At 42.1% G+C, this 11,741-nt stretch overlaps 1 protein-coding gene across 1 annotated transcript in view; it reads left to right on the top strand.

Moving 5' to 3' along the window:
- The window catches only part of LOC109521805 (contactin associated protein family member 5), a 212,063-nt gene that overhangs the window by 81,477 nt on the left and 118,845 nt on the right, over positions 1 to 11,741 (top strand). Inside the window, exon 4 of the mRNA XM_019879860.1 lies at positions 10,694 to 10,841. Coding sequence (XP_019735419.1) covers positions 10,694 to 10,841 — 148 coding nt within the window. The remainder of the gene's footprint in view (positions 1 to 10,693; positions 10,842 to 11,741) is intronic.

Below are 11,741 nucleotides of genomic sequence, written 5' to 3'. Positions count from 1 at the left end.
GCCAGTTGATCCCCGTCAGCTGCCTCTGGGGTCCCACAGGCCATAAAGGCCCGATAGGACTCCTTCAGCTTGACGGCATCCCTGACTGCTGGTGTCCACCAGCGAGTACGGGGGTTGCCGCCACGACAGGCACCAACCACCTTATGGCCACAACTCAGATTGGCCGCCTCAACAATAGAGGCACGGAACAGGGTCCATTCGGACTCAATGTCCCCCGCCTCACCCGGGACATGGGAAAAGCTCTGCCGGAGGTGGGAGTTGAAACTTTTTCTGACAGGGGATTCCGCCAGATGCTCCCAACAAACCCTCACAATACGTTTGGTTCTGCCAGGACGGACCGGCATCTTCCCCCACCATCGCAGCCTACTCACCACCAGGTGGTGATCAGTTGACAGCTCCGCCCCTCTCTTCACCTGAGTGTCCAAAACATGCGGCCGCAAATCCGATGATACAACCACAAAGTCAATCATCGAACTGCGGCCTAGGGTGTCCTGGTGCCAAGTGCACATATGGACACCCTTATGTTTGAACAAGGTGTTCGTTATGGACAATCCGTGACGAGCACAGAAGTCCAACAACAAAACACCACTCGAGTTCTGATCGGGGGGGCCGTTCCTCCCAATCACGCCCTTCCAGGTCTCACTGTCATTGCCCCCGTGAGCATTGAAGTCCCCCAGTAGAACAAGGGAGTCCCCAGCAGGAGTACTCTCCAGCACACCCTCCAAGGACTCCAAAAAGGGTGGGTAGGCTGAGCTGCTGTTTGGTGCATATGCACAAACAACGGTCAGGACCCGTCCCCCCTTCTCTACCTCGCACACCACCTCGGGCTCCTTCCCTGCAAGAGAGGTGACATTCCACGTCCCTAGAGCTAGCTTCTGCAGCCGAGGATCAGACCGCCAGGGTCCCTGCCTTTGGCTGCTGCCCAGCTCACATTGCACCCGACCCCTTTGGCCCCTCCCATGGGTGGTGAGCCCGTGAGAAGTATATCTGTTATCGTTATTATTATTCTCATTCAGAGTTTGTTTTGTACAATTCACCGAGGGGACGGGCAAAGAATGGGAATCTGGAGGGCCTTTTAAAACGGTACGCGTGAGCTACGAGCGTTAACAGGCTGCAGAAGTGCTCATCATCGCATGCGTGTGTACATGCGTGCATGCGTGTGTATGCGCGCGTGCGTGGTCACGGGTCGACCCCGGGAGGTTGGTTGATCGAAAAGTAGATCTTTGGTCAAAAAGTTTGGGCACCCCTGCTCTAATGGAAGTAAACCTTTAAAATTCTTGATCAAATCAAGTTCATAAGGTTGACATTAATTCTGGTCAAACATAGCCCTGTGACAAATTCATAGAAACACTAATCCAAAACTGAAACATTAATTGAAATAAAGTTGTTGACAATCCATCCGTGTAGATAAAGATATTATTTGTATGTATATATATATATATATGGTCCATTTTGGAAAAGTTTGTCGGATTCGTCGGGCCGGGTCGGAAATCTTGTCTGCTGTCGGTGCCTATTCCCGGGGCCAAATTTTGGGCCCAGCAACGTCCCTGGACACCACTGTACAGATTTTTTTCATTTGGTGTTGTGCTGTGAAAGTTCTCAAGTAAAATGTATGCCTTGGCTCAAAAGAGGTTGTGAAACACTGTTTTAATTGACAGTTCAACTGCTTATTGAACTGTCTAAGAAAACAAAAAAAAAACAAAAGTTAGACATAAAGTCTGACAAGCTTTTGACAATAGCTGGCGCACAAACGAGCCAGTCGCCAACCAGATGATTTGCTAGTTTGTCATGTGCGTGCGTCACCAGGGTGGAAGCGAGCGGACGTTTGACGCAGGACAGACGCCAACTGTTTGCTTCTGCTCAAGATCATCCCGTCAAACCCTTGAAATGGAGACCGAGGTGATTGAGGCGGGGTAACCACTGAAGGGCGCGTCATTCATTGCCCCTAAGCCTCCAGTGCAGGCTGATCGAAGCCCTCACCTCCATGATTACAAAGGGGCCTCATGACATCAAATGTTGGCATGGCCGGCATTCCTGGATAACAAGCTCTTTTCAAGTGCGTGAGGAGCACTGTCAGAGCTGCTGCCTGTCAGGCGTCATCATCTCTGTTTGCCGACCTCTGTTATATTGCCCAACAAAACCAATTATGCGAAATGGAAAGGGCACAAACAAAGTAAACTGCCACTCTGGGGAGCAAAGACCTCCACCGGGAACAAATTATCCTGAAAGTCGAAGTCATTCCATGACCAAGGTCAGAACTCAATTTGCTCTCATATTAAAAAAAAAGAAATGTTCTCCATTCAAATTGTATTGCATAAAAAAGCAGTAAACCGTTCCAGCAACTCTGCAAAACAAAACCTACAATTTTTTTGTTACATGATTTTGAAAAACGAAAAATAGCATTGTTGTTAAAAAACAAACAAACAATCAAACACAATAAAAAATAAGGAAAATTTCTGCAAAAATATTGAATGGCCAGTCCGTAACCTGCATTTGAGAAGGCCTGCGTGTGTGCGTGCATATATATATATATATATATATAGTAGAGATGAAAAAAAAACAGGCTCGGAAATAAAGCAAAACAATGATTTTTCATATTTTAATTGATAGGGGTTATTAAGTGAGAGGTGACAACAAACATCTTTTCTCCTGTATTGCCTCTCAGGGAAGAAGGTCAGTGCCGTAGTACAAGGCAAGGAAATGACGCAGGCCCTGTTAAATGTTATCTTAGTCTGTGCTTTGAGCTGCAAGAATTTTTTTTTCTTAATTTTCAAAGTTTGAACACCCCGAAAAGAATTACAATTGAGAATTGTTGGTAACCATAATCAGAATTGGAATCGTTCAAAATCAAGCAAAAAAACTTTGTGTTTCTCTGTCATTTGTACACCTGGCATTGACGTCTACCTTTCCAATAAATACTCTGCCTTGCTTGCTAATGACGTTTAATACGCCCAGTGGCAGCATCATGAATGCCTGCATTTCACAGGACAGCCTCGAGTGCATCCAGCGCGAGAAAGGTAGCGTTAGATAAAAACAGCCAGCTAAAGTTTAGAAAATTGGCTTGTGGGACCTCTGTTTGGGTGATAACTTTAGAGAGGCACCAGCCAAGTTAATTTAGAACCCTGACCAGGTCGACCCCGAGCACCCTATCAGTAATCCCCTGGCGTGTTCTAAAACTATCTTACCAGTCTTGGGACATTGTGAATTTCTAGGAATGCTGTAGAAGTGATCATGTGAATATATCACCATTGGCAGAGATTTATAGAAATAGTGTTGCATTTTGTTTTTTATTCGTTTAATTTAGGTTCCATACATTATAACTACGGTAACTAATTTGTTTAAAGTAAGGGTGCACGATTCTAGAAAAACATGCAATTTGTAATATGGGGGTTGCATATTGCAATATCGATATTACTGCGATTTTTCAAGAAATTACATTTTTATTATATAATAAAATATATTTTTCATGCGGAAAATTAAGAAGGCCCAATGTATGTCCTGTTGGATGGCGATGCACATTTAAGGTTGCATCTGATTGGTCAAAGTTAGATTCAAGCATGCAATTCCATATGAATTTATTGCACTTCTTTTACATTTTGCACTGCATGTGCCATTATTAAAATGGCAATATGTTTTCAACATATTGTGCCTGCGATGCATGGGTAGAAAATAAAACATCCGTCCATTGTCCGAGCTGCTTAAATCATAAAATGGTTGTCTCACAATTTAACAGAGAAAAACTTTTGATCTTCACCATCCTGTGTTCCCGGCTCGAACAATTCAGGAACGCGGTCAACTTTACACTCTGTGAACTCTCTCCTCATATATCTTGTTGAGTGTTTTTCTGTGTGATATGAGCTTTGAGCTCTCTGAGCAACACCTTTATTAGCCATCCAAACATTTTCTTGCAAACGTTGCACACTGTTACCTTTATCGTGTATTGTCAATGGCCTCAACACAGAACCGTTAGTCAGGGGCGGAATGGGTGCAGTTGTATTTGGCTTTTTCAATGAGTAAACATAACACATCTCTCCGTCCAGTGACTTCAACAACAGTGGTCAAACACAGACAACTGAATGGGATGTCATTCCATCCCATTTCAGCAGTTGGCATTCACACTTGCAACTGAGCGCACCTGCTTAACACACTTGTCCTGACTACCGCAGCTTGCCTTCTCTTTCGGGCTCTGGCTCTGCCAGTGTACACATCATACACGCTGATAACGGTGTACTACGCCTCATTAAAAAACAAAACAAAAACGTCAGGAAAATTAAACACACGCTAATTGGTCCCATGAAGAAGAACATTTTCATGAATTTATAAAACCCACCTGGATGTCCGAACGGGGTTTAAAAAAAGTGGACATGTCCGGGCGAAAGAGGACGTTTGGTCACCCCTTTTAAAGGTAATTTAGGCAAATTGGTTATTTTAGAAGTGTTTATCCTCAGTGATAAGAGCCAAATTTGTTTGTTTTTTTTCTTTTTCTCATGCAAATGTTCGTCAGTCATTTTAACTGAAGGAACACTGCTTGGTTCTCTCGTGAAGCCAGCCTCTGTAAGGTTTGATTGGTGGTCAGGCACATTTTTCTTTTGGAACGTCCTTTTGAGATGGCTTGTTCTGCAACAAAGCCATGGCTTGCTTCTACTGTGAATAGGTCTTAGCTGGTTTCTTCAAGCAGTAGAAGTGCAATTTTCCAGAGTTTAGACCCCAGAGCCTTATCTCGGGGAAGACTCAGTGTTGGTCCTCTGATGCTTAGGCTACAAATAGTTTATCCAATTCAAAAACATTCACTTCTGCAGTTATGGTCTTTGTTGAGTTTTGTAGCTAACAGAACATCGATTGGTTGTTTGTACAGCAGGGGTCACCAACCTATTTGAGAGTGAGAACTACTTCTTTTGCATGGCTTAGTGCAAAGGGCTACCAAGTTGACACAGCTGAGTCATCAAATTTACTCAAATTACATTTAACCATTTCATGCACCAATAATAACCTGTAATCTGATAACATGATAGGCGGTCCACTGTCGTAACCGCTGTCCCTGAAAGGGTTAATAATATCACTGTTTTATGATATTCATTTTCAGACATTGATCATTTTAATAATGTCTTACAGTAATCAGGAAAAATATATGCAACCATTTTTTTTTTAAATAAATCTGCCAGTGTTTGCATTTGTAAAAGATCATTTCGACAACATTCTTGGGAAAATCAAATGTCCTATTACTGGTGAGCTATTTTTAGGCTACTCATGTGATCTTCATGGTGTATTTGGTGCCTTTCTTTGGCCGGATGTTCTCATCTGGATTTTTCTGAGGTTGGAATTACCATCATGTTAAGACTGCTTGTTTTTTTTCTCAGTAGGCCCAAACTTATTTGTGCTTAACTTTGACCTAAAATGTGGATGTGTCAGAGATTTTCTCGGACAAAGTTAAAGAAATGACTCGGCACACAGGAAAATTGTCTTCAATATCGGCGGGAGGGGATCTCTGAGAGCAAACGACGGTAGTTGCTCCGATGATCACAGTCTCTCCAGCTCCCTTCCCGCCAATTCCGACTTTTATTGTAACATACAAGGAAAACACTGCCCCCGACATTTGCATACCGCACCCCCGGTCCGGCCCCTCGGTGGTGATTGGTTACCTGTTTTTTAAACTTGAACCACCAGTACGTTGGCGCCTTTTCTGTCTGGTCTACATCGAATTAACATGTTGCAGACTTTGCGGACGACAAATGTCGCCTGGGCGCGACGGGTGTTCTCAACTCGTCTTTTGTTGTTCAACCGCTGTTCCCAAATTATTCATTCCCCTTTTGTGATCGAGTTTCGCCCCCTCCCCTGTGATTGCCCACCTGCATTGACGTGCTAATTGTGGACTTCAACAGCCCTCCGGCCAGGTGGCCGGCACCTATGTGCACAGGCGTTTGGAGGTGCTGGATACGCACCCAAACGTTTAGATGTGCCCAAATTAAATGAAACTTTAAACATGATACAATTTTGCTCAGAGATTCCTCTAACAGGATGGCTTTAGTTTTACTCTTTTCTCCAATAATAGGGTTTGTTTTTGCGAGTTTTAAACAGTTAACCCGAAGCACAAAAGAAGTGATGAGTTTCTGGGTAAAAATAACAATATCCATCCATTCTCAACACCACTTATCCTGCACAGGGTCGCGGGGAGTGCTGGAGCTAATCCCAGTTGACTTTAGGCGGAAGGCAGAATACACCCTGAACTGGTTGCCAGTCAGTCGCAGGGCACATATAAAGACAAACAAGCATTCACACCCATATCCACACCGTCACTGAGTGGGCATCAGCAGCTGTTACTATCATTGTTATTATTTATGATCGGAAAGCTGCATCCCAGGCTTTTTAATTTGGGTCCTAGTTTATTGGTACTCATCAGACAATGAGAGAGAGATGTGGCAATGGAACATTATTTCCCTCCTACGTGACCACTGGTCAGAATGGATTTCTGTCTGCTTTACTTTTTAATGTGTATATGAATGATTTGTTTTTGATTTTCAATGTAAATGGCACAGGATGTTGGACTGGTGATGTACGAACCACCTAATGTACGTAGATGAGCTAGTTTTTAGCCAATATAGTGCTGGCCTCCAGCAGCTTTTGAGCTATCCACCCAATATGGTGCTGATTTTGATATGAGTAAATATATTAAAAAATACTGTGCTTGATAGGCAACCAGTTCAGGGTGTCCCCCACCTAATGCCCGAAGACAGCTGGGATAGGCACCAGCACACCCCGCGACCCTTGTGGGGATAAGCAGATCAGAAAATGGATGAATGAATGGATGTTATAAAATAGGATAAAAAAAATAAATAAATAAGATCATGATCGTCAAAGAGGACAGACAATCTTGCTTTTCTGACTTCCATCTGTCTGTCAATGCATTCAGTGTGTGCAGCAAGGTCACAAATGTGGGATATACAGTATTATTGCAAATGACATCTCTGATCACAAGGACATCGTCAGCGTTCGACACTGTACGCTTGAGCGAATATGTCGTGTTGCAAGTTTAGTATGTGCTATGTAGCAGTCAAGCACTCATACTTTAGTGCGTGTTATACATCCTTGTATACTGCCCAACTGTGGTGCGGTTATAAGCCAGAAAGCATTAGAAAACTCCCAGCCGCTTAAAATGACTGCATGAGGCTGCTGCTGAGAGCCTTGAGAAGCTCCATTGCAATCAGGCAATCAGGTTATTGTCGACATACGACCTGTACCTGCTCCGCTGCTCTTTGTAATCTGACATTTAGATGTATGTGTTGGGCATCTGGGTCCGAAAATTACTTGACCAGTAGTTTGGTTAGGCCCCTGCGCAGTTCCATCAGATTTTATTCCACATAGTGGAACCATTGGTAAACATGTGTATGTTTGACATTGATCACTGTGGATCATTATTTGTTGTAATATTTGTATGTTTATTTCTTTCTTTCTTTACAATGTCAAATGGATCCCGTTGTGTCCGAAATAAATAATAAAAAAGAAGAATTATCCATCGATCAATTCTCTCAACCGCTTATCCTGTGGGTGTGCTGGAGTTTATTTCAGCTGACTTTGGGTAACAGGTGGAGTACACCCTGAAATGGTCACAAGCCAATCACAGGGTACATGTAGACAAATGACCATTCACACTCACATTTCAAATAATTTAGTCTTCATTTAACAAACCAAATATATTATTTGCAATCTAGGAGGAAACACACAAGCAGAATACAGGCCTGAGCCTGGATTTCAACTCACAACCCTACCAGAACTGTCAAGCGGCAGTGCTAACCAGTGGTCCACCATTATCATTATTATTTTTATTTTTTATTTTTAATCATTTATTTACTGTTTTGTTTTTTTTTTACGATACCATTGTGAAGTACCTTACCAAAATTTGACAATGCATATTTTATTTTGATATCATTTAGCGCTTTACCATGCTGAAGTGAAGCAGGATTTACTGCTGAGGTTGATATGCGCTCACCTGCTTCCAAGCAGACATATTATACGTTGGCTTATTCTGTCATAAATGTAATGGTGCCGGGACTGTGGGGAAAAAAAGATAAGCGCTATAAGTGTTTATGTTTTGACAGAGGATGAAATGAGCAGCCAAGCTTTCTGAGCCTTTTGCCAAATTAAACTACAGTGTAGTGGTACAAATCAACACATTAGGTCTCCATTTTAAGAAAATACTCATTCCTCCTTGCCAAAAGTGCCAATCTCGCCCTTAACGGCTGCATGCGGGACCTCGATTATCTTGCGAGAAGCAGCCACTGTATTTAATGACACCGTGGTGCTGCAGCATCCCGCCGGTGGCATGCGTCTGTGTTTGCTACCAAACAGCCCACCACGCAAACATTTCTGTCCATGTCTTGGCTGTGAACTTGTCACAAATGCCACAAGTAAAGGGCTATCCTTTGCGGCCCTTTGCTTTGCGGCATGATACCTTTTTGATTGAATATGTCACCTGGCTAGAATCAGTTAGCAGCATCATTAGTCTTTGGAGAGACTCCATTGTCTCTCTCCCTCGGCAGCTCTCTGTTTGCCAGTCGACAGTCCTTCCCTTTGGCTTTCTTGGAAGCTGAAAATGAAAAAGAAAAATGATGCTTCACAAGTGCGCTCCAACGTGGTTTGTTACTGGATGTGAGAATATCTTTTTTTTTTTTTGTGGACACATATGAAAGGATATTTCCAGACTACATGATGATTCTTATCTTTCAGTTGTAAATGGGAAAGTGGTGTGTAGTTCAAAGGCAGGAAAGACGTCTTCCTCTGGTTAGCCTTGGTGTCCATTGATATTCTGGCTTTTTTTTTAACATTTTCATCCTCTGCTGCCTCATCTCATCTCAGGCTGCATTTGGCTTCGTAATTTGCTTCAAGTGATACATTTTTGATTTTGTACATTAGAGGTGCAACATTAAATATGGTGTAAATAACAGGCGTACAGACCATGAAAACTGGTGTGCACATGGCAGATTAGAATTGTATAGAACATTAAATTTGATGTAAATACGGAACATTAGTAGAGAGAATCTTCAATATTTAAATACAGTACATTAAAATTGTAAAGATCACTAACTATAATGTCAATAATTTACATTGGAACAGTAAAGACTGTACATTACTGGTGTAGGGAAATTAAATATGATGTTACTATGGTCCAACAGAGCTGCAGATATGATTATATAATAAATGTGTGAGACTCAAAGTATGTAGTACATTAACTGTTTTGGTCTTTTGGTATTTTGCTCGACTTGACCGGTAGAATTGGGGGCACTGAGGGGGTTTGCGCCTTTGTGCGCCATTGTGCGATGGATCCTGGAAGTGTTTTCCGGGGCCAATTCTCAGGGTGCCCCTCATTTGCATCGAAATCAGGGAGATACGGAGCGCACCCCTAAGTACGCAATGTTAATATTGTGGAAACAAAAATTAGACTTGCAGGAGTTCTTGCATTACATTGGCACGTAAACTGCAATATCTCCATTTTTGAATGATCTAGTCGGTTGTGTGTGTGATGTGTACAGTTGGAACCTTGCACCACCTGATTATGCATCTGTGTGTGACCTCCCCCAAATAGTGACAGGGGTGCTGTTAAAATATTTTTTAAGATGATAATGACTAGAATTTGTTCAATGAATTGTTTTCTACAGTGATTCAGAGGAATTGTCTCGCGCTGGTGTCATATTTCTGAATGAAAGACCATGAGGTTAACCACGCAAACCCCAAAATCGTGTTCCACCACCTTTTACCCGGGGGGGTAGCAGGGGGTAGTGACCTATAGCGCATCTACCAAATTCACAAACACAATGAACTAGACCTGGCATGAAATTGGCATGAAAATGAAAATGCACCTGTTTTTACACCTACTGCAGAAGATTTTCTGTCACCAAATTATCAGGTGCTTGAGGGGTGAGGTTGCTGCATGCGCGGGCAGATATGGTACGTTAAATGAGCAAAAATTAATGAATAAATAAAAATTATGTAAATATGACACATTGGAAATGTGCCTTTCACTAATTATGATATAAATATGGTACACTAGAGGTGTCTAGCATGTTCAAGATGCTGCAAATATGCTACATTAAATGTGATAAAGCATTTAATGTTATTTAAATAGAGTACATTAGAGAAGTGGTCCCCAACCACAGGGACCATTTGACATACAAGAACATACATCAACACAACCGAATGGCGATTACTTTCCGATCACGAATTTTCATTAACACCCCCACTTCCTCCACGTCTCCCGTCATCAGCAAATGGTTGACGTTCCACGAAAAATCTGTTCTACCATGAACCGGTTTCTGGTAGAAAAAAAGTTGTGAACTACCGTATTAGAGGAATAACATCCACGTATCTTAATGGTTCATCCAGGTGACGAAAGCTGTACTCAGTTTTGCTTTTGCGTAAAGCAGGTGGGACGAAGTGGGTCATTTTCTAGAGCTAGGACCAAACCCTCAAAACAAGCCAGTAAATTCCAGGGGGCTTAAAACTATGTGGTGTATTGTGAGATGTGGTTGAGATGTTTTGACCAATGTATGTTGCAGTTTGTAATAGATGAAAACTGTTTCAAATTGTGAAATAGATAAATGACATTAAGTATTTCGTATTCTTCTTTAATTTGGAAAACAGTTGCCAGCCTTAATTTTGAAATTGTCTTAGCTTTTACATGTCTTGTTTCTGATTCCCACAGACATTTGTTGGGAATATCAATTCAGAGGGTGTCATTCAGAACAAGCTCTCCCACTCGATAAGAGCCCGCTTCCTTCGATTCATGCCTCTCGACTGGAATCCAAGCGGCTGGATGGGCCTCAGGGTGGAAGTTTACGGCTGTTCCTATAGTAAGTACCATATGCAGTTAATGTGTTACCTTGCCCTGTTCTATTTTTAGCATTCCAACATGCACAGATGCTTTTAGAATGTTAATTCTCAAAGTTGGACACAATAGGCAATTGATTTATTGTTAAGAAGATTGTGGGTGAAAGGCCTGAATCCAGTCAGGATGTATTCCATGTATATATATTTTTTTGTTTGTTTGTGTTTTTACAATCACAGTTCATTATGTTACTTGAGAAAAAAATGGAACGGTGTCACTTGAATCATGCAGTGTGAATCCAGCCACAGAGACAGACATCTATTCGCACTCACATTCACATCACCACATAGTGGGGACGGTTCCCATGCTGACTGCATGGGAGTCAAGTGAGTAAACAGATATTGAATTGTATCCGAGATGTTTTCTTTTTGCCATGGAACCAACATGGAAACCACATTTTTGTACAAGGTAGCCACCATTCTGTATGCAGTTTGACTCGAGTAAACTCTCCACTGTTGGGGCCATGGAGTGTATTCATAAGAAACACCAATGAGTTACTGTACCCCCCCCTGACCCCGACCCTGTACGGTAACTTTGCATATACTGTATCTAGATGTAGACAATTAATAGTGACTCGGGAGAAATACCTGCTTTAGTCACGCTTGCTTCTTGGGATACCATGTCAAATATTGGATTGTTTAGAGGGTAAATGATGAAAAAACCCAACTAAATCAGTCTAAAAACATGAAAGGGGGGGGGGGATCAATTAAATAAATTGGGAGTTCTTTTAGCAAAATGGAGGTTAATACTATGGCCTAAACACACACACGATATAGTCTCGACTTCTGTATTGGGACAATGATAAATAAATAACGCGAATGAAACATACAAGACATATTATAAGATTCTATTCTAATATAAGCCT

The sequence above is a fragment of the Hippocampus comes genome, unplaced genomic scaffold, assembly GCF_001891065.2.
Source record: "Hippocampus comes isolate QL1 unplaced genomic scaffold, H_comes_QL1_v1.1 scaffold201, whole genome shotgun sequence".
Taxonomy (NCBI): domain Eukaryota; kingdom Metazoa; phylum Chordata; class Actinopteri; order Syngnathiformes; family Syngnathidae; genus Hippocampus; species Hippocampus comes.
Note: the sequence above shows the minus strand (reverse complement) of the source record. Positions and strands in the feature narration are given on the sequence as shown.